The sequence below is a fragment of the Pseudorasbora parva genome, chromosome 4, assembly GCF_024679245.1.
Source record: "Pseudorasbora parva isolate DD20220531a chromosome 4, ASM2467924v1, whole genome shotgun sequence".
Lineage (NCBI taxonomy): Eukaryota > Metazoa > Chordata > Actinopteri > Cypriniformes > Gobionidae > Pseudorasbora > Pseudorasbora parva.
This window is the reverse complement of record NC_090175.1, coordinates 12,617,175-12,641,294: the sequence shown is the minus strand read 5'-3', so window position 1 is coordinate 12,641,294 and position 24,120 is coordinate 12,617,175. Positions and strand designations below refer to the sequence as shown.

Here is a 24,120-nt window from a genome sequence, read left to right as displayed (position 1 = left end):
CCCAACAATTCATACATTAATTTTGGATGTAAAGTATAAAACATGGCATTGACAGTTCAGATGTGCCTATGATGCCCAAACAATTAGATTTGAATGTTCAGTATTTGTTGATCATGCTCAAATTTTTTTTTTGAATATTCATATCACAGAAATTAGATTTGAAAATTTTAAACCTATTTATTATGCTTCGAAACTTGATTCTAATTGGTGGAAATTCACCTATAAGATTAAAGTCAGGCAGCTCCAATAGTAAAATTATCAAACCAAATTTTACTCAGGGTAGTCTCTCTTAAAGGCACAATGTGTAATTTTTGCTAGAGGTCGCTTATTCAAAACAAAGGCGTAGCTTGATCAATCCTTGATTTCACGGACTCATGGGAGTTGTTGTCTTCACCTCTACAGCCAGTGGAAAAGAAACAGACGGGACTTGGGCAGAAATCATATTCATGGATGAGCTAAAAATGTATTAATGTTACTGTAGTATGAAACGGGGTGGGGCTGAAAGCCTCTAGAGCGGAACTAGGCAGCTGAAGCGATTGCTAGTTATGTTATCAATTGAAAGTTATGTTATAATGCTAATCTGTGTATTTGTTTGGCAGCTACGATGAGAGACTTGTTCACACTGCAGTGAGCTAGATAGATATTAGGAATGGTAAAACATGGTACTCGCAGTAAATCAAGAAAACAAGATTTATATTTAGACAAGACTAACTGTGTTGAACTGTATAACAATGATTAGTTACGACGAATGTAACCAAACAGTTGCTCACTTGTCCAATAAAACACGTCATATATTAAAGTGTCTTTGGTGTTTCCATGGTTTCTACAAAATAATCGAGGATAACGCGGGTATGTTGTCAATTACAGGCCACGCACATAGATGGTCTGTGTCCTGGTTAAAATTTAAACATTCTTGGAAACTTTTGGGATAATGTAAGGACTAAAGTCAACAACCTATTTAACATTGTTCTAATGGTTTTTGGATATTTTAATCCCAAAATCGTACACATTGTGCCTTTAAACCGAAACACCTCAGAGAGCTATGAAATGAGCTCCAAACAAAACAGTATTTATTCAGTTAAATCATGCATATACATTTTTTCAGCAAACAAAGAATTTCAAAATTGATTGAGCAGATTATCGTAAGGCCTCCTATTTCCTTTTATCATATAAGTACATTTTTCTGGTTCATCGACATCCCATAATATTCAAAAACGGCATCTCATAAAATTCATCAACATCTCATAATAGTTGTATTAATAGTAGTATTATAGTCTCATAATAGTAACAACACCTGACATGTGCAAATATTTTAAATTGGAAACATCTTATCTTAGTCTTTCCTCAGGCCTACTGACCTTGACTGCAGAAAGAGTCATTCTTACCAAATTGTTTCTCACAGCATTTGTAGATTAGCTTTGAAACATCATAGAGAGAAACATAAATGACAATATATCAGTGAAGGTTTTCACCAAGTGTATGACAGAGTGGGCCAGTGCTCAGTAGTTATCTGAGGCCTTACTTTAGAGTGTTTCAGATCATTTACAACATCTCCATTATTATCAATCAATATCTAACATGTACGGCAAAACCTCCGTTGGGCAGCGACCTGCTTGAAACCTTCCCTTTGTCCCCTCACATTCTTAAACAGATGACATTATTTTGAAACAATTACTCTTGTCCTCCTTTCCTAACAACATAGCAATAAAGGTAGAAAACCTGTTTTAAATACATGCAAAGATTACACACACACAGTGTTGTATGTCTAAATGTCAGTTCTCATGTATAGATCATGTAAAAACAGTAGCATTGATTGAATACACATAAGAAAATAATATTTATTTTGCAGAACATACCTTTGCCACGAATCAATTTGAACGTACGATTTGGAACATGGCACCTCTAACACCTCTATCCTTTGAAAATATGATATTTCTAGACATGCCCCAACAATTAGATATGAATGTTGATGATTCTCAAATTTTTTTCAGAACACACCTATATTTATGTGACGTTTCTTTTCATGCAATACCATAATAATTGATGTAATACGCACATCTTTTTTTAATGAATGTAGCACTTTGTGTTACATTTCTCATGTTCCTGCTGAAGTTTTATGTCCCAAATCTTTTAATGTGACAATCACATAAAGCCATATTATATTTTGACACACCTAAAATTGAAATTGACATTATTCTCAGAAATAGGGCATGTGGCCTGGATACTAAAACATAGCCTGCTTGATCATGCTATTATTAATATTGTGTTACAGTGTGTTAACAGTCAGTGATGACAGCAGATCTTGTTTTGTCCAGCATGCATTGGGACTCACCAGTCCAAGGTTGCTAATCCGGTTTATAAGAAAACAATTCAAGCGGCAGACGCTCTCACATGTCTGTGCTAATGAGATCGCACCATTGGTTCAATACAAGGCCCTCTTATGCGAGTGTGTATGAGGGACGTGTAAATGAAGTCAAGAAACTAGTCTCCTTCCATAATAATAAATCAGAAAATAACCCAACAAGAAGCACTAATGCTTGATTAAATGTATTCAAGTCATTGTATGTCCAAACCAGATACTAATTGAAATAACTGTTTATGAATCTAATGTGTAGAATGATGCATAATCTGTTTCTAAAAGGGTTGCAGATTGTAGATTGCATTTCTTCAACTAGCTGTGTTGCTATTATATCCTGTGTAAAGCATAACATTTAAACAGATGCTGAGCAATTATTCTTTTTATTCCTCCATCATGACTGCATCTTGTAGAGATTTAGATTATTTTGTGTTACAATGTTAAGTTTTTGCTTTACATTTTGGACAGTGGATGTTTTTTTTTGGTGTTGTTTTGGTTAAATAGGCATTTGGTTTCATCTTACCACATTCACAGGCCAAAGGGGATTTTTTTTGTGTTGTTGTTTATTTTCGGTTTCCTTTAAGCCAGTGCTATATCGCTGACATCTTGATAAGATGATGAAAGACTGCATGTGACATTGTTTTGATGACACAATGTGATTGGTCCTTTACAGTAGGTGATTTCATCTGGTTTCACTACTGTTCAAAAGTTTGGGGTCAGTAAGTTTTTTTTTTTTTTTTTTCTTCTTTTTCTTTTTTTTTCTTGTGCTCACCAAGGCTGCATTTATTTGCTCAAAAAATACAGTTTACAGAAAAATTACAATTTTAAATAACTTTTTGTGTTATTTTAATATATTGTGAAATGTAATTTATTTCTGTAATCAAAGCTGAATTTTCAGCATCATTACTCCAGTTTTCAGTGTCACATGATGCTCCAGAAATCAGTCTAATATGATGATTTGCTGCTCAAGAACCATTTCTTCTTATTATCAATGTTGATAACAGTTGTGCTGCTTCATATTTTTGTGGAAGCCCTTTATTTCAGGAGTCTTTGATGAATAGAAAGTTCTAAAGAACAGCATTTATCTGAAATAGAAATATTTAGTTACATTAAACATGTCACTTTTGATCAATTTATTGCATCCTTGCTGAATAAAAGTATTCATTTCTCAAAACAAAAACTTTTAAATGGTATAGTGTGCAGGGGATTCTACTATTTGAATAGCCATGACAAACTTTTTGCTGTACAAAGCAAATCTAGCAGTGCCTGCTGCTTATCTGTAGAGGGTCTATGAATTATGTCTACGCAAGCATCAAGGCCGCGGTGTGATATTTCCATCTAATGGATTTGTGTGTGTCTCTCATAGAGCTGGTTGGCGCTCTTGATGCTCAGAAGATATCCGGCGTGTCGTGTGGTCAGTCTCACTCTCTGGCGGTGAATGAGCAGGGGCAGGTGTTTGCCTGGGGGGCCGGAGAAGGAGGGCAGCTCGGTCTCGGTATGGCTGAAGAGGCGGTCCGTGTGCCCAGGTAAAACAGGCAAAGTTTTCATAAATAAATAAGGTTTCATAAAATTATAAATGAAAGCAGTTTGATTGAAACACCTCATAAAAGAGCCAACTGTGACACGCATATGTTTTGTCAAAATATGTAAGCTCGCGCCACATAAAAATGAAAATTCTCTCATCATTTACTCACCCTCATGCCATCCCGGATGTATATGACTTTCTTTCTTTAGATAAACTCAAATAAAGATGTTTAGGAGAATAATTTATCTCTGTCGTCTATATAATAAAGGGAATGGGTTCCGATCAGGATGGCAATCCATACGACCCCAGTGGGTGACTCAATGGCTGCATCTGAAATCACTATATAGTAGGCAAAAAATTGTATGTGGCAAAAGAAATATGTCCCAATTCACAGTACTTATAAAAGTGTAGGCAAAAAGTACTCGGATGACCTGCTACTTTCGCTGAGATTCTAAAGTGTGCATACAACGGACACTTTACTATCCCATGAGAGGATTTGTGAATGGCAGTGAAGCGACGCAACTGACGCTGGTAGGTCACATGAAAATGACAGCATGGCGAATGTAGTACGTCCAGACTAGTTTTATAGAACACACTTTTTTAGCAGTCACAAAGTAATTTTCTTTAAAAATTACAGACTCGAGAGAATACGCCGTTTCGGATGCAGCCATAAGCCTTGTCCCTAATGGAAACCTAAGCCCTTGCAATCTCCCTCAGAGTCCACACTTTCGTGATGGTACAGGGCCATTGTCTTTTGAAGCGAAAGGTAGGGCTATGCTTCCGGTCTGCTGTCATCCGAGCGTTCATGAGTGGGACGTTGTGGCGCATGACATAATTGCATTTCGAAGTTTGAACGACAAGCAGAAGCACAGAGATCCCCACTCGTCACACAAGCTTAAACGCGATTACATCACTACACCCCACTCGTGATCGCTCATATGACTTACACAGACCTATCATTCGCTTCAGAAACATTGATTTTCCACTGGGGTTATGTGGATTACTCCAGTCACGATTACTGTGTGTGGTTTTTTTAAGTGTAAGATGAGTGGCACACATTCACATGCATTACATGCTCTCACAGAGTAATGGTATGAGGGGGAGTGAATGATGAAAGAAGTTTAATTTTTGTGTAAACTATTCCTTTAATGCACATTTTATTTTTTGATGACCTTATGGGAAACAGCATTCAAGTTTCAAACGTGACGCATTGTTTCCTGTTATGATGATTCCAGTGTAAATGTATTCATACCACATTAGCAATTACATCCTTTTTTGTGGTATATATGCTTGTCATATTTGACTTCCTTTGCATTGTAAAGCCTGCTTTAGATAAGGGAATCTAATGAGGATTTAATTGCCGTGAGAGGGTCTCTGCATGGGGCCTTCCTCACCACATGGGTCTCCCGAATCCTGAATGATAGTTTTAATGTGCTATTACTGAAAGCTCTTCTATTATGTTGCGGATTGGATGTTTGCTCTAGTATTGCCAAATAAACCACAACAGAAGAAAAAAACATTTCCTGACATTCATTTAAATGAGAACATCACTTGTCCTCAGTTATTTGAATAACTTCACAAGCACAATACAACCAGAGTGAGCTAATAATTGAGGGTTATTTATTTGGTTTTACATCTTGTGATGTGATCAAGACCACTGGAATTTGACTGTGAGATCCCTGGTCAGTCAGTTAATCAGGAATGTCTTTATTAAATATTTGGATGCTCTGATTATGGTTTCAAATGCCAATAATACTGCAGTACTCTCAGGTCAATTCAACCATATGTAGCCTTTTACTGCATTCACTGGTCATTCACTGGTCAACAGGAACTTTGACCCTTTTCCATAATATACATGTCTGTCCTATTTATATGCCTTTTTTATTTATGACAACAACAATCCAAAGTGGCTGGGGAAGTTTTGATGCATCAATTAACTAATTTGAACAGATGTGCGACTCTCTTAAAACACATACATATTAAGTATCTTTTTCTTTTATAATTTATTATTCTTTTACTTTATTATTTAAATAATGAATGTATCAGAATATTCAATAACATTACACAGAATACTTCACATTTCCCTCCACAATCCGTGCATAAAGTATGAACAAATTTTTGGTGATGCACCAATTACCTCTGGAATATGAATATGTATTTATATAATATCTTCTGCAATGGATTTTGCGCAGATGTGTAACCCTCTCAAGATACATCTTTTTAAAACTGTTTACTTGATTATTAAATAAAAAATATGTATACAGTAAATATCATTAGGAATAATTGTATTGAATTGAATTGAATTAAGTTGCAGTTTAATAATGAATAATCAAAGTGTTAAATCCATTCCATACAATTATATAGTTTTCCCCCACACAATTGGTGCAGAAACTGAAAAAGAATTACATATGTTGAATGGTTGTTACTTCTCCATCATCACCACAATATGAATACATTTCTGTGTGTTTTTCTGTATTCCTTTTTTATTGTTATTTATGTAGGTTAATTAAAAAGTTGTGCGAGCATCGAATCTCACAAGTAATGTGTGGCAACCAACACTGTATAGCACTTTCAAAAGGTAAGAGCATGCCCTTTTGCATGAATTCCATTGTTGTATTAGTCGTTTTGTTTTCTGTGTTACTTCTTCTATGTCAGTAAAAGAAGATTTTCCCTTCTCAGATGGTCAGCTGTTCGTATGGGGAGAGAACTCCAGTGGTCAGCTGGGTTTAGGGAAGGGAGAGCCGAGCACGCTGACTCCTCAACCGCTCAAATCTCTGTCCGGGATCCCACTGGCTCACATCAGTGCTGGGGGAGACCACAGCTTTGCCTTGTCCCTCTCTGGAGCTGTGTTCGGCTGGGGGAGGAACAGCGCTGGACAACTAGGCCTCAATGATGAGCAAGGTAAAGCACACAAGCTCCTCATTTAAATAAATCCCGCCCAAACATACACGCAAATAAAGGGGAGAGGCCTGGTTGGGTTATTTAGTACTGTGTTGAAACGTGCGGTTATGGTTAGGAGCATGACAATTCCCCAAAATACTGGAATCGGTTCACCAATCACAACACACAGATCCAGCCGACCAATCAAAGCACACTGCGCTTTCCAGAAGGAGGGGCTTCATAGAAAAAGGAACTAAACAGAGCGTTACTGACAGACTGGGAAGTGGGTAGAGTCATTATTTGTCAAATATGAAAAATAATGCATTTTAATGAACATCAAGGGCCCTATTATTAAAGGGGGGGTGAAACACTCAGTTTCAGTCAATCTCATGTCAATCTTGAGTACCTATAGAGTAGTATTGCATCCTTCATATCTCCGAAAAGTCTTTAGTTTTATTATATTTATAAAAGAAATATGGGCTGTACCGAGTCTTTCTGGAAAAAAACGAGCGCCTGGAGGCGTATCGTGTGGGCTGAGCTAAAGAATGATGAGCGCGCAAAGCGGTGACGTCCTCAAGCGTGGAGAAGCCCATCGCTATCGATCTCAGCTAATAGATATATGATCCAGAATCATTCGGAGGCTGAAATAAATTGAACAGGAGATACAGCAACAGCAGGACGTCCGTCTCTGTGTTATGTACTGTATTTAGTGCCCTGTCAACATTTGCGTTTGTTTACTCGCAGTTTATGAGGACATGATTCGGTTTATGGACTATTGTATGCGACTAAACCTTAGCAGTAGCAAGCAAAACGGTTTTGCACGTCAGACTAGTGTAACGTTATAAGTTACATAGAACAACAATGGAGTAACCGTTAGCGCATTTCAATGACGAAGCACGCGATCGTGTCGTTTACTGATGTTTACTCACGCGATGAGCCAACAGCACAGACATTTGAAGCAGTTTTACTCACCGGCTGCTTCCAAAGCAGGACCGAACCTTTATCGCTGGGACCGCTCCGTCAAAAACACACTTCTTTGGTATGATTTGGTAAAGTCCTGACAGCAGTGAACGGTGGAGATCCACTTTGCGACGCGACTGAAGTGATGTTGTGAAGCTTCCCGTCATTTCTGCATTCAAATCCGCGGTTCAAATGCAGCGCTGCCTTCCCGGACTGCTGTGCTGAAGCGTTGAAGTCGCTTGATGTCACCCATAGGAATAAAGTGGAGCGCGGCGCGTCATAAGTGTTCACGGATCGACTGGATCTGCAGTGTTTATGGGCGTGCATTTCCTCTCTCGCTCTAGTCACGCGCGCGCGCACCCTACCGGGAGAAGAGCCCGTACAGCCCATACAAGGACCTTCCGCTCTATTAACGTCAAGCCGAACCATACTCGAAAAAAACTCTCCGAAACTTGTGAGAAACTTGTGTCAGCGCGTAGACAGGCACACTCAAAAAGAGCCGAAATAAACTATTTAAAAAGGAGAGAAATGGAAATCATTAATTAAATGCAAAACCGAAAAAATTCACCAGCGCGTACTGAACCAGGAATGCCGTACTGGACGGTTCAATATTATGTAGAGTATTGTGGCATCCCTAATATGTTGCATAATGTTGTCTGATATTTTTGTCTGTAATCTCATAGACCGGGCGGTTCCCTGCCACATCAAGTTCCTGCGGTCACAGAAGGTGGTGTATATCAGCTGTGGAGATGAACACACCGCTGCCTTGACAAAGGTATTGATCATACAGCTAAAGTATAGCAGTATGCTAAAAAAATCACATACTCCAATAATTATTTTATTATTTAAAAGTTTGAAAAATATTTTGTCAAATTTCTAGTTATTTGAACAATCCATTAATTTAATCTCTGATATTTTTTAGTGATTGTTGCTAAGAATGTCTGTTAAACTCGCTTGCTTTGGAAAGTTGTTCATTTTTCATTTTCAATCTGGAGCATTGAAGCATTGCTGTTTGTGCTGTGTTTGGTTCAGGAAGGGGGTCTGTTCACATTTGGAAATGGTTCAAGAGGACAGCTGGGCCACGATTCCACCAACAACGAGCCTCTTCCACGCAGAGTTATGGAGCTCATGGGCACTGAGGTGTCTCAGATCGCTTGTGGGCGGTAAGTATATGTACTAGACAAGATGCATATTTCTGTGTCCATCTGTTTCAGGTTAATGTGCTGTTTTTCTTTAAAAGTGTTAGCTCCAGTTTGTGTCATGTCCAAAAATATACTGTATGGATAATGCAAATTTGTATCCCAGGGTGAGGAAACCATAGGAAGTTTTTAAATATAACTCGGATTGTATTCGTCTGAAAGACTAGTGTTATATTTAAAAATGTCCTGGCTAATCCAAGCATTATAATGGCAGCCGAAATTTGAAGCCTAAAAAAAGTTCATCCATCCATTATAAAAGAGCTCCATACGACTCTGAGGGGTTAATAAAGGCCTTCTGAAGCGATGTGTTTGTGTAAGAAAAATAGCCATATTTAACGTAAAGTATAATATCTTCTGTTATCTACTATAATATTACTTTTTTTTTATACTATAATATAATTTTTTAATATTACTTGTTAAATAAATGCAGCCTTGTGAGCATAAGAAAACATTACAAAATCTTACTGACCCTAAACATTTAAAACTAGTGTACATAATTCAATTAAAAAAAGCACAGTTAAAAAAAAAAGGAATGTACATTAATGTGTATTGTATCATATATTTATACCACCCTTATCATCCTGTGTAAAACCATACACAGTGTTAACCATTAGTATAAATAATTATTGATTTTAACTTGCAAGAGCGTTTAAAAAAAATAGTGTATGTAGTCATTCTGCAGACCCTTTTTTCCCCCCGTAAAATGACACATTTCTTTACAAATCCTATTTATACTCCTCTATAAACATAGATATTGTCATTGAATTGCACCTCGTATCTCAAGCACTATGCAACATGCGTGCAATAGTCCTTCTGGTTTAAAATAATCTCATTTTGTGCATGCAGTCATCAGATAAGAAAGAGATGGGATATTTCACAACATACCTCTGTGTGTATGTAACAGGCACCACACCCTGGCGTTCGTGCCCTCCACAGGCCTGGTCTACGCTTTCGGCTGCAACACTCAGGGCCAGCTGGGCACAGGCCTCAGAGGAAATGCTAAAAGCCCACTTCCTGTCAGGAACATCCAACCCCTGTGCTTTGGAAATGCATACACAAGTACGTACATATGATCACCAGGCCATTGTGGTACATTATCTATGGATTAAATTGATCCTCTAAACAAATGATAACAAGATAAATGTTAATTAACTAGAGTGACCGAGATAGATGCCATTGAACAGGATCTGTAGTTTGGTTTGTGATGCATCTGATTGCTGAATCTTCAAAAGCCTACTAGATGTGTGTGTGTGATGAACCCACAATTTGGTATGTTTGAATGTTAAAATAGTAATAATTTGTATATTAGTCTTTTCTTCTCCTTTAAGTACCTATGATATGCAAGCAAATGTTATTGAAATTGAAAAGTATTGAAACATTTTTTTTACCACAAAGCAGGCCTGCATTTTGCAGAAATGTGCCTGTATCCATTCTAGCAAAGTTTCTTCTTTTTGGGATCTATCTGAACCCATAAAAACACATTGTTTATTTGAGAATAATTCACCATTCTCTATGTTCCCTTGTCTACAGAAGCCGAGCGCTACACTGTCAGTAAAATTCACAGTGGAGGTGATCACAATTTCCTGTTGTTGTCTGCCAAGGAGGTAACCTTGCTGCTTTTTTTTTTTTACTTTAGTAACATCAAACAACATTTTGATGTATATACTTTACTACAATATTCAGTAAATAAGTGTGTTCCTCAAAATCTTCACATTAATTGAGTATAGTTTGGACCTGCTCATACTGTAGGCTTTTATGCGATGTATTTAATGTTTATTTGATCAATCATATCTGCACCGTTGATTGGTCAGTACCTACTTTTACCCACACGGTGGCGCCGATATGTCAATTTAATGGTCAAAAAGACTGATGTTGCCTGCCTTGCCACCGATGTGACTTGTATTATTTTATTATTTTAGTTACTTTGTAGGACAATTAAGAATTTGCCCATTTAACACTAAAACACTTGTTAATTTTGCACTGGGGTCATACTATTGCATTTCTAAGTGTTGTGACCAGGGTTCATCTTGTCCTGAGGATTTCCGCATCATCAATACCACTAAAAGCATCACTCTGATTAATTCTGAGAGTCTGGACAGCTGGAGGATGAAGCTCCATGATAACAGCGATTCAAGCATCACCAAGTGAGTGCATGACTTCATCCAGTCTGAATAGAGTTATGATAGAGGCCTTACAGAAATGTTATACTTTGTAATGTTTTATAATTAAATTAGCTGCATTTTAAAGTGTAAGCTTTCATAATGATACACTACCATTCAGTACGTTTTTGTATAGTTTTGAACAAAGTCTTCTGCTCACCAAGGCTGAATTAATGTGATCAAAAAGGCAGAAAAAAAATGGTAATATTGAAAAATATTGTTACATTTTATAATACATGGTCACAGCACACTTTACAAAAAGGTTTCATTAGTTACCATTAGTTAACTACTTTAGTGAACTAAGAATGAACAATACTTCTACTACAGCATTTATTAATCTTAATGTTAATTTAAACATTAACTAAGACATTATTAAAATCAAAAGTTGACTTACTTAACATTATTAAATGCACTGTGAATTAATATGAACAAACAACTGTGTTTTTTTAAAACTAACATTAACAAAGATGAATAAATACTGTAACAAATGTATAGCTCATTGTTAGTTCATGTTATTTTATGCATTATCAAGTGTTAACAAATGAAACGTTATTGTAAAATGTTAACATAAACATTTGAATATATTGTCAAATGTAATTTATTCCTGTGATCAAAGCTGAATTTTCATTTCAGTCTTCACATGAGACTGCGTCACATGATCCTTCAGAAATCATTGTAATATGTGACCCTGGACCACAAAACCAGTCATAAGGGTCAATTTTTTTAAATTGAGGTTTAAACATCATCTGAAATAAATAAGCTTTCCGTTGATCATTCTTATATGATGATTTGCTGCTGAAGAAACATGTGTAAACATATTATCAAGGAGAACGGTTGTGCTGCTTAAAATTGTATGATTTTTTTCAGGATTCTTTGATGTACAGTATAAATTAAAAAAGTACATTTATTTGAAATATAAATATTTTGTAACATTAAAATGGTTTTTACTGTCACTTTTGATTATTTTAATGCATCCTTGTGGAATAAAAGTGACAATTTCTTTTTTCTTAACTTTTTAAATGGTATAACTTTTATACCATTTATACCATTTGATTGAATCAAAAATCAGCCTTTTCTTCCCTCTCCTTCTGATTAAACCCCATCATGGATAATATAACTTATTTTATCCATGATGGGGTTTAATCAGGAGGAGAGGGAAGAAAAGGCTGATTTTATTGGATAATATTGGTTAGTTATTTGTCCCCCCAGCCAGCAGGCATTACGAAAAAAAAAAAAAAACTTGTTTTACACTGTATAAAATGCTGATTTCAAAGCTCTTCCCTCCCCTTCTAGTGACATCATCCTCCTGTTGTCCTCAACTGCATGTTGGAATGCCAGTTTTTTGGACCAAAGGTGAGCAGCTAAAATGTTCCCATGTCAATAAGCATATGCGCACGGGGTGATGCCATGGAGAGTGGAGTGCTTGTGATTTTTCCATAGGTGACTTCTGCTTAATGTCAGGAGGCAAATTCTTCACAGTCACTCGCAGAGCTCCCGGTTACAGCTCTGTCTGTAAAAGAGCAGTCCCTCTTTCAGAGCAAACATGACTCGATGGGTATCTTTTTTCGGACTTTCTCTAGAAACCTCATTCTGCCTGATGCAGTCCTTGATGTTCATAATCTGCACTGCATTTTAAGAGATTATCTGGTTACATAAGGAACAACTGGTGTCGCTGGCATTCAGACGGGGTATTATGGGCTGTGAGGTCAAGTCTTCGTTTTATAATGTGGTTTTGGATATTTGATTAAAATTCTGCTGTGCACATGCCCCACCTCTGTGTTGGCGGGCATTTGAAGTGACACATGGTGCCATGGACTCTATAGCACACAATGAACTCTAGATCAAGAGCTGGAGAGTTGAGGTTTTTGCAGGTCACAAATGTGCACTGCTGACTGGGCAGCTTTATTTCTACAAATTGAATGGGAAGAAACTGATTTTAAATTGAATTAAGACAATCTAATTGAATCAAAAATATCTACCTGAATTGAAATTAATCAGATAGACCAGATCCAATTGAATCATATTGAATAAATCTTATTACTCAAAATGAATTTGATTGGCCAAATGCATTGAATTTAATTAGTTTTAAATCCAATTGATCCAATTCATCAATGCAGAGTTAAATACATCTTGTAGCTGTAGTTTTGCCCTTTTTGCCAACTAATTTTAGGGTTTTCTTCTATTTTTTATTTTTTTTAGCATATTTTAATGGTTTAATCAAACTTGTAGGGTCGTTAAAAACAAACATCCCCTCTGGACATCACTTTTGGCCACTACTGTTGTTAAACCAAAAGGGCATTCAAGGTTAAACACATTTGTCTTCTCATTGAAACAGGACTGGTATTAAAATTCTGTCTTGGTGTGTGAGAAGTTGTTTGTTATAGATAAACCATCCCTGTCATGCTTAAAATACACTAGCCCCAGTTGATATGCACATGCGTGTGGGGTTCACTGGTCTGTAGTGCAGGGATCAGCATCAGGCTTAAACACCTGCAGCTTTGTATTTACACCCAGCATGTGATCCTGCTTTCATCCCTCCAGAGCGACAGACACAGATAAAGAGCATTGGAGAGGAAAGGCCATAAATCTCCTCACCTCTGATGCATCTATCTGTTCATCTGTTCCTTAACTAGTTCCTAGGCCAGAACCCACTCTTGCTTGGATATACTGAATCTGGATATGAGTAATAGTAACTAATCTAGAGTTAATATATTGTTGCAAACCAGCATTTGGAAACTAATTTTCTAATTTTTCACAGTGATGATGGACATTTCAAGACAAACCCCAAAGTCCCGGGCATCGATTTCAGTGCAGTTAGGCTGCTTTTTGAGACACTGATGAAACCAGCCTTCGCGAGACTTTTGGAGCAGGTGTGTGTGCTCTGATATGTCACCATCTCATCATTTATTTAGATCTTTAATGCACTGCGAACATTATCAGATTTATAAAAGATTCAAAGCCTACATTACAACAGTATTTGTAAATTGTACAATGCAATACTGTTCAAAAGTTTGCAGTTGGTACAATTTTTGAAAGAAGTCTCTAATGGCTCGTTTCCACCGAGCGGTGCGGTTCAGTGCAGTTTCTTGCAATTGCATTTCCAAGTTGTGAATGGTACCCTAATTCTAAAAACCCTAATCCAACCGTACCGTACCACTTTTTTGGCACCCTTCCGTCAGGGTACCTAGCACAGTAGTCCAGTACTAAAGGGTGGAGGTAGACTCACTGCAGAATGTTGATTGGTTGACAGAGAATCGTCACTTGCACATGCTTTTCCGGGTGTTTTTCCTTGCATCCTGCAGAAAAAAAGCATGTCTTCTTCTTGTGACAACAACCACATGCCGAGAAGCAAGAACAAGATCGTCTTGTGTCGTCTTTTTTTGTTTACGGTGTCGCTTTCTTCTTCGAGCGAGAATGACGTAGATCGCTACACCACGCCATGAGCTTACTGTTGACGGTGGAAACACAACCCAGATCAGAGTTTACAGTCCCGAATTGTACAGTACTGAAGGGTATTGAACCGTACCGCACTGCTTGGTGCAAATGCCATTATGCTCACCAAAACTGCATTTATTTGATCAAAAATACAGTACAAACAGTAAACTATTTTCTATTTAAACACATTGTAAAGTGTAATTTATTTCTGGGATCAAAGCTGAATTTTCCACATCATTACTCCATTCTTTAGTGTCACATGATCCTTCAGAAATCGCTCTAATATGCTGATTTGACGCTCAATAATTTATTTCTTTTATTATTAAATATATTTTTGTGCTACTTCATAATTTTGTGGCATCCCTTTTTTCATGATTCTTTGAGGAATGGAAAATTCAAAGGAAGAGCATTTATTTGAATAAATGTATTTACTGTCACTTTTGATTAATTTGAATGTATTTTTAATAATAAACCTCTCTCAAATGTGTTCTTCTAGGCCACGAAGAGCTTTGAGAGTCTCCTGATCCCCCAGTTGCCCTGCTCTCCTCCTGACGTGGAAGCCATGCGGATCTACCTGATCCTGTCTGAATGTCCCGCTCTCCAAGACTCCAAAAACTACATCTCTCTCACCATCCCTCTAGCCATGGCCATCCTCAGATTGGACGCCAACCCCAGCAAAGTGCTCGGTATGACTTCGCCAACATGTTTCATAGAGAAGAAACACTGTTGCTTTGTTACAACGTTTATCAAAGCTTAAGATCAAAAAGGCTTTTGACATGAATCTGTGTGCTGTTTCTCAGATAACTGGTGGTCTCTGATGGATTGCGAGGTTTTCTCCAGACTGGTGGAGATGTACAAAAGCATCGTTGTGTTTCTGTTGACTGGCGGGAAGGCACTCCTGGTGCCTGTGTTCCTGGAGAGCTACACCAGTGCCGCCCTTCGACTGCTGGAGAAACTACACAAGGTACAACCAAACTCCACACAACAAATCGGTGTTTTAATGAGTAAATGATAAACCACTTATTAATAAGCTATTTGCTTGACTATTCCCCAGATGAATTGCTGTTTTTCATCTGTTTTTGCAGACATACTTGCGTAATTTAGCTTGCGTTGTTGAATGATAAACTACTGTTAGTGACGGATCTGAGTATTTTGCTACAGGTCAATCTGAAAGCCCATCATGTGGAATACAACCACTTCTACATCCCTGATATCACCACCCTGGTGGACATCCAGGAAGACTACCTCAAATGGTTTCTGCGCAAAGCTGATATTGTGCGTATATTTCTGCACAGGCCTTAGTACTGCATATTTGGATGTATAGCTATGTTTCCATCCAAAGTTGCAGATTTAACTTATGTGAAAAAATTGGAACACAAATTGCATAAAATATTTGCAAAAATCATTTCCTTCCCATGTTTTTAAGAATACAAAATTAGCCTTTCCTGGGAAATTGTTGCAAAATTTTATAAATGTCCTGCGTTTGAGATTATGTGTAATGCAATTGGTTTGATTGCTTATCATATCATATTCCAATCATATTGTTCTGTAAATGTGTTTCCATCTGAACTTAATGTGCATATGTCTTCTTATTGGATAAAAAAAATATCTGCCTCCAATTGAGCACATAAGCTTTTTATGTGCATTTTTAGAATTCATAGTGTTTTTCTATCCATTTTTTTAATGCGATAACCCAAAGGTTATATAATAATAGGTGGATGGAAACATAGTTAATGTTAATGTGAACATGAACTAGATCCCAATATGTACAATAATTGCTACAGTTTCACATTGACTCCTCACATCTTGATCATCCCAAGCAGAAAAACGACCCCAGAATTTAACCTATATTCTTGTTTTGTCTTATTGTAGAAAATGCGATACCCTCCAGTGCAGGTCTGTTGATTCAATAACTCAATATCAGTTTGTTTTTAGACCGTTGTGGTGGTCTCAGCTTGATCATCTGAATCTTATTTCCCAGGGTTCTGTCACATTATGTGCCTATCCGTTCATATTGAACGCACAAGCCAAGACAACAGTGCTGCAAACAGACGCTGAGCTGCAAATGCAGGTTAAAAAAAACTCAACACTGAACTTTTAGGATTTTTGTTTACTTGCACTAACATTCAAAAGTTTGGGGTTTGTAAGATTTTTCTATGCTTCTTCAATGCTCACCAAGGCTGCATTTCATTGATCAAAAAAACAGTAAACATGTATTGTGATATAGTTTTACAATTTAAAATAGTTTAAGATTTTATTTATTCCTGTGATGCAAAGCTGAATTTTCAGCAGCCATTACTTGCTTGAAAACAGTGGTCCTGCTTAATATTTTTGTGGAAACTGATGATTTTTTTGTCAGGATTCTATGATTAATAGAAAGTTTAACAGAATCAAAATCTTTTGTAACATTATAAATATCTTTACTGTCAGTTTTGATCTATTTAATTCATCCTTGATGGGATCCCTTTTACAAATAGTATTTTATCCCTACTTTTTTTTCTTCATATATTAATAAGCAAAAATAAAATGTTTTGACAAACACAAATTTCCCTCCTGTGTTTCCTATTAAACTAAGAAGTTAAAGCATACAAGTCACAGGGTTAAGGACTCTCACTCTTATTATTCAGCTTCTTTACTACGTTTCCCTTCTTCGTTACTATACAGATGGCCGTAAGCGGCGCTAACTTGCACAATGTCTTCATGCTGTTGACGATGGAACCTTTGCTGGCAAGGAACCCTTTTATGGTGCTCCACGTACGAAGGAACCACTTAGTCAGCGACGCTCTCCGGGAGCTCACGGTCTACAATGACGTAGACTTGAAGAAGCCGCTCAAGGTTGGTCTTTGTCATCCCATTGCACAATGAGTCCTCATTGTAGCTTACTTTGGCCAATAAGCACCTACTTAGACATACGTTTGACTAACATACAATCTTATTAACCCTTGCAGGTCATCTTTGATGGAGAGGAAGCTGTGGATGCTGGAGGAGTCACCAAGGAGTTCTTCCTGCTCCTGCTGAAAGAGCTGATGGATCCGATCTACGGCATGTTCACCCAGTATACAGATTCCAATCTGCTGTGGTTCTCTGATAAAGTGAGTTCAGCCTTAGTTATTACCACAGTGTTCAACATTATACTAAGATAATGAAAAGTTTTTTTTTTATTTTATTTAAGTTATTATGATAAAGTGCCCCAGATATAATGTGAATTCAAAATATTTAATTGCATATGCAGTGAACTCCAAAAATCGTAATATTAGTTGAAATGTTTAAGCCTGAAGGACATACTGCTTATGCCCTTAATAGAGTGCAATAGTCCGGATTCCCTGATATTTATCACCCCCATCTCATCCAAGATGTTCATGTCTTTCTTTCCCCAGTTGAAAAGAAAAAACATTTTTTGCAAAAAAAATATTCCAGGATTTTTCTTCACATAATGGTTTTCAATTAGCTTGACGTGGTCATACTCAATTCGAGTCAGAATATGAGTCTGAAACTGCTCCATTGGGCTGTGATTATGGGGCGTTTCAACCCAACCAGGAAAGACATCAATTGGATAGACCTACAACCAATCAGAGCAACGAAGCAACGCATAACGTTAGTTGTCAAATGTCAACAGAGCTCAACTGCACTGTGTTGCCAAGTCCGCGTTTTTTTCTGCGGGTTGTTTTCCATGTCCGCGGGGTGTTTTACCCCCCAAACGCCTTTGTTTTTTTAAAGTTTTAAAAATGTTTTCAGTTTTAAAAATGAATTAATATTCTTTTTAATCTAAATCTAAATTCTTATATTTTCTTTACTTGGTCTTAAAAAGGTCCTGAAAATGTTTTAAATTGACATTCTTAACCTGCATAAACCCTGGAAGGTGTTTCTCAAAGTCCTGCATGATTGAGAACATCAACAGATAATCTTATCGGCCTGGCGATTTTGAAATGTCCTCCTGGCCAGCTCAGCTGTTTTCATGCAAACATGATGATCCTGCTGGATTTCTCTATGGCATGATGACTTTCAGGACACTTCGGCTGTGTACAAAACAAGACTGAGATGAGGACTTCACGTGATTGTACAGAGTTTAATGAGTTCAGTTTACTCTAACTGCTGGAGACATTTTAAGTTGTTGACAAACATTCTTGGATAATTAAAGGGTTGTAATGGAAAGATGGCTTTTAGAAAACAGAATCTCGGTGGCATCGGTATGCAAAGTTTTTTTAACATGTAACTCATGCCTGTGCGTTTGCATTGCAGTGTTTTGTGGAGCATAATTGGTTCCACTTGATTGGGATCATTTGTGGTTTGGCCATCTATAACTCTACTGTGGTGGATCTGCACTTTCCCCTGGTGCTCTACAAGAAGCTTCTGGACGTTTCGCCCACTCTGGATGACCTGAAAGAGCTTTCGCCTACAGAGGGAAGGTATACAAAATTATGCTTTTTTTTACTTGTCTTTAATGTTGGCATGAAACTAAGCGGCAACCTCCCCCAGTTTCTGTTGAAGCCAATACTGAAGTAACTTAAACTGCAATTCCTCGACTGACCAGGCTCCAGAAGGGAGATCCCTTCCCCTTGTTAAAATGCCCAACTTTACAGCAGAAAAAAACATGTTTATAGCCTGGAACAAATTGTGGTTTCGGTCTATACGGCTAATTTTGCCCTTCGTGACAACTGTGAGAAGGGTGAATTTTTTTCTAACTCATTTGTTTACATTATATAAAGCCTTAAAGTTCTGCATAATTAAGGGCGTGGTTACTTTGAGTGACAGGTGGCCATTTATCTGCTGTCTGTTAGTCATCATGTCAACGAAGCTCCGCCCACGTCCCGCCTCTTTGCCCATTTTCTGTTATTACGCTTCAAAACTGCTCTGCAGAATCCTATGGGTGAGGTCACGGACACTACATCCATTTTTTTTACAGTCTGTGCATAAAACACAAGATGTAAAATGGCTTCTTGCAAAAAGAAACTAGGGCGGGGCTTGGTTTTGGCCATTAGGAATTGATTAGATGGTTTTAATTTGCTATTGGTTGATCTCATGTGAGTGACAGATTGTCCCTCCCTTGCGACACAAAATAATTATGTGCACGGATAAATCTTTAAAATAAATATAATTTAGAAAAAAAAGATTTGTCCATTTTGATTTCATGGTGACATTAAGGGATTGTTTGTTCAAAAATGAAAAATCTGTCATGATGAAATGTTCAAAAATGACAAATGTAGTCCATACAGACCAGACTTTAAGCCATATTTCACACAAAAAAACCTTATTTGCTGTAGCTCTTTATAATGAGGTAGGGGATTGTTTAAAATAGGTATTCTAGAGGTGCCGGATCCAGCTTGTTCAAACGAAGCCTGTCTGTATCTAAATTTGTTCCACTTAGCTCTTCTAGGCAGCAAATTGTTGTTTTTCCACTAAAAGTCATCACTCGCTAATCAAATCAGCTCGGCCCCCCACAGCACTGTATCACTGCCCTCATTAGACCAAATCAATGGAGTTCCTGTGACCCCCGAGGCTTTACTGAGAAATCGAAGTCCTAAACGGACTGCACAGACCAGTGAAGAGGAACTGTTTTGTCTTGTTTTTTGTCCTACACTGTGTCCTTTGCCACTGTGTTACATAAACAGGTTGTTTTTTATGTAACATTAATTAAAAGCCACCCAAAAAGCTTTTTGAACTGTTTGTGAGTCACCATCAGCCCACTAAATGGTTACAGAAGGAGAGTTGATGGCTGGTTCAAGCCTGTAATCGCGTTTGCGGTTTGCATCTTTAAGGCTGTTCCCCACATGAGTCATATCACCTCATGAAAACAGCCATCAGCAGACCTTGACCTGGAGATTACAACTCCATTGCAGGTGGTTTTGTGTTGTGCTAATGCGTTTAAAAGGATCAAGGATTAATTGGCTTTCTCTCAGTTAGATGTGTTTGACTCTGCTGCAGTGCTGCCACATTGTTGGATTTATTCGTGGATGGTTTTAATCTGATCTACAGCTACGGAACGAGATTTACAGCAACATGAAACTGAAAAGTATACTTGATTCAAAATAGCAAGTATTAAAATACAGGCCAATGTTATAGTTGTTGTTTTTTTGTCTTTTATTTGTTATTTTTCACTTGATTCTATAAATAATAAGTGTACAATTTGGTGTGTAATTTGGCTTTTTGTGAATGTAAAAGGTCTGCAAAGTTTCAAAGGTCAAAGTGCCAAACAAATGAAGTTGTCTCCCAAAGAAAGAACTGATTCTGAACTGCATGAAACGAGTCATCAGTAATTCCAGTCTTACTTCCTGCACGAACCTACCTAGGTTTTTAACAAATTTGTATAATGCCAGCCTCAAAATCAGCCTATGGCATGGCATGAACATCGTCTACTTTAACCCTTAAATGGTTACTTCAGCGATTAGCATATGGCTTCATATCAGTAGAACCCCCCAGATTTATGCATTTTATTTCTGGAAAAATTCCACCCATGACGCAAATGTCATCAATTTGCGCCATCAGAGGAATTGTTGGCCAGAGGCTAAAGACTACAGCCAGCAGAGGGAGCCATTTCCGCATGTTTTCAACTCGCGCATGGGGAATGGAGATCACACTCACAGCCTCAGGCCGGGGACACACTGCAAGTGTGTCGTGAGCGTCTCGGCTGCGTGGCGTGTCCGTTTTTATTTCGGCTCCCATGTTAACCGGTTAGAGTTTGCATACTGCCTGCGTCACACGCGCGGTCCAAGCCGCGTGGAAAATGCGTGCATGCTTCAAATAGAAGAGACGCCTATTTTTCACGCGACACGCGAGTGTGTTGGAAGCGTTTCCAGGCAAAATAGAATAGGAAAAGATGTTTATATGCCATTTTGACACGAATACATATTAAAAAATGACATTTTCATGTTTGAAAGTCTGTAGGTTAAGATAAATGCAGATATAGGCCTAATTGTAATAATAAAAAACAACATAATTATAGATTTTGAAATATTAAACCTGTCAATACAGAACAAAATGCTCTGTAGCCTATTTTGCCGTCAATACCATAGATATGTATGGACAATAGGCTTCTGATGACGTTGTCTTTGCTGTATCAATAGGCAATATATTTATATTTAACATGAAGTATAGGGCCTCCCTGTACATTAATACCAGCAGCAGCGCTGCGTCAGACACGCTTCTGGTGTGCAAAGAAGGAGAAAACGCCAGGCAGCCGCCTCGCAGCTGACACGCAACAGAAACGCCACGCTTGCAGTGTGTCTCCGGCCTCAGGCATTCATGTTTAAACGGTGAGGCCAGCAGAGCAAAGTAAGTCTTTCAAGTTCTCAAACTAATTCCTATGAAAGTTAAGCTTTCAAAGGCATGAACTGAAAACGCGTTACATTATATCACATTATATTGAAATCACATTATATTGAACAGACACGCTCAGTTTTTAATTGTAGTGACTGTTCTCTAACTGAACTGATATTATGAAAATGAATGCGGTTACGGTGAGAAAGTGATCAGTGATTCAGTAATCTAGTAGGGTAGGGCATCAAAGCATTCTGGGAATTGTTGTCTTTCATCCCCATGAGACAAAAATACGTTTTCTGTTTTTTCTCAGTCTAGAAAGCACTAAATTAATAAATAATTTCACATTTCTATTACATTAATGACCCAGTTTAAATACAGATTCATCTCCCCAGCGCTGAAGTACCCCTGTAGCTGAGGCCTGGAAGTGTTAGGTTCGTGTTTCTGTTTTCTGTGGTGCAAAAGCAAATCCACATTGCATGCACTTTTAAAGGATGAGGACTCGGGATGGAGTTTATATGGAACGCCATTAGAGCAAGGTAGACCAATCACAACAGACTGAGCCATCTGACCAATCAGAGCAGAGTAAGTAAGCTCTCTGAAAGGAGGGGTTTAAAGGGATAGTTCACTTTGAAATTAAATTTTGATATGTTTTAGCTTACCTCATGGACATCCGAGATGTAGGAGTATTTGTTTCCCCAGTAGTTTCAATTTTGATCATTTTAGGTCAAACCGTTCTTGTCTGTGCCTCACATAATGCAGGTCTATGGTCACCACCTCAAAGAGCATACACAGAGAAGTCCAAATTAAACAATCCCTCATCGTAAGTACACACTGATGGCCTAAGACACGAAACGAGCGGTTTGTGTGAGAAAACGAACAGTATTTATATCGTTTTTACCTCTTGTACACCACAGGAAACATGCACGCGCGTCCTCCGATCAGTCGGACGTAGTGGAGTACAAGAGGTAAAAACGATATAAATACTGTTCGTTTTCTCACACAAACCGCTCGTTTCGTGTCTTAGGCCATCAGTGTGTACTTACGATGAGGGATTGTTTAATTTGGACTTCTCTGTGTATGCTCTTTGAGGTGGTGACCATAGACCTGCATTATGTGAGGCACAGACAAGAACGGTTTGACCTAAAATGATCAAAATTGAAACTTCTGGGGAAACAAATACTCCTACATCTCGGATGTCCATGAGGTAAGCTAAAACATATCAAAATTTAATTTCAAACTGAACTATCCCTTTAATGGGATCCTTTATTGAACAGAAACTGCAAGAAAAGACATGATGCTGTTACATTATGAGAAAATAATAGATAAAAAGTATTTTTTTTTTTACCTTTGATAAACCTATTGTAAACAAAACAAAAAATCAGCAACTTTTAAAATAGCATATATGGGGCACTTTAAATTTCCAAGGGCCGTGACATTTTCATGTTTATTACTGGCGGGTTATAAAATGTGTAACCGTTACAATATATTCTAAATATATATTCATCTTATAATACTAATCTTATAATTAAGTTTAGTTTTATTTAATTTTTTTGTTTTCACATTTACACAAAATGTTACTGTTGTGAAAATACTAACTTACTAAAAAAATACTAATGTTACTAACTTTAAACACAAAGCGGATGTATTGACGTAGCTGCCTATAAACGTGCTAGTCCTTGTTTTGAGAGTTGAATCTGTTATTAGCTGAGTTAGACTAGCTGCTTAAGTAAAAAGTAAACAACATGATTTATATGTGGTTTATAATGTCATAGGCAGAAGAGTGTCATTTGTTAAAAGTAGTAGATGATGTGCGGCCCCGGTCCCTCCTGGGGTAAGCCAGGGGTTTGCTTTTATACCCTGCAGCTGGTGAGCTCTTAGCTGCGATTACAGGAGAGAAAGACAATTAAATGCCCGTCGATGACTCTAGAGATAAAAGAGACGCTGATGATAAAGTTTGACTTGGACGTGTCATAATGACAAATGGAAGCCAATGAATTGTGAAACGTTTTTCAGAAATGCAGGGCTGCTTCAAACGTTCACTTGATGTTTGTCATGTGTTCATCTGTCCGCAGGAGTCTTCAGCAGCTGCTGGACTATGAGGGCGACGTGGAGGAGACCTTCTGTCTGAACTTTGCTGTAAGTGTGCTGGAACCCAAATTAAACACGACCCCATCAGTGTGACTGATAACTAATTCATATTATAGAGCAATTCACAAGTTACAGGAAATAAACAAATGTAGCCTTGTTCAACAAATTCAGCTGAACATATCCTTGATATCACACACATGCTGCCAAGACGGTTATTTAAACGCGTGCGGAAGATAAAGAGTTTATTCATTTGCCATATGT

The 24,120-nt window shown here is 37.7% G+C and overlaps 1 protein-coding gene across 1 annotated transcript in view; it reads left to right on the top strand.

Annotated features, from left to right (window-relative positions):
- The window catches only part of herc3 (HECT and RLD domain containing E3 ubiquitin protein ligase 3), a 30,988-nt gene that overhangs the window by 2,224 nt on the left and 4,644 nt on the right, over positions 1 to 24,120 (top strand). The window contains exons 3-21 of the mRNA XM_067440959.1: positions 3,723 to 3,882; positions 6,383 to 6,459; positions 6,561 to 6,782; positions 8,405 to 8,496; positions 8,754 to 8,884; positions 9,825 to 9,979; positions 10,451 to 10,524; positions 10,928 to 11,064; positions 12,373 to 12,432; positions 13,838 to 13,949; positions 15,011 to 15,200; positions 15,315 to 15,478; positions 15,676 to 15,789; positions 16,387 to 16,410; positions 16,496 to 16,585; positions 17,179 to 17,349; positions 17,463 to 17,606; positions 18,754 to 18,920; positions 23,844 to 23,907. Coding sequence (XP_067297060.1) covers positions 3,723 to 3,882; positions 6,383 to 6,459; positions 6,561 to 6,782; positions 8,405 to 8,496; positions 8,754 to 8,884; positions 9,825 to 9,979; positions 10,451 to 10,524; positions 10,928 to 11,064; positions 12,373 to 12,432; positions 13,838 to 13,949; positions 15,011 to 15,200; positions 15,315 to 15,478; positions 15,676 to 15,789; positions 16,387 to 16,410; positions 16,496 to 16,585; positions 17,179 to 17,349; positions 17,463 to 17,606; positions 18,754 to 18,920; positions 23,844 to 23,907 — 2,348 coding nt within the window. The remainder of the gene's footprint in view (positions 1 to 3,722; positions 3,883 to 6,382; positions 6,460 to 6,560; positions 6,783 to 8,404; positions 8,497 to 8,753; positions 8,885 to 9,824; positions 9,980 to 10,450; positions 10,525 to 10,927; positions 11,065 to 12,372; positions 12,433 to 13,837; positions 13,950 to 15,010; positions 15,201 to 15,314; positions 15,479 to 15,675; positions 15,790 to 16,386; positions 16,411 to 16,495; positions 16,586 to 17,178; positions 17,350 to 17,462; positions 17,607 to 18,753; positions 18,921 to 23,843; positions 23,908 to 24,120) is intronic.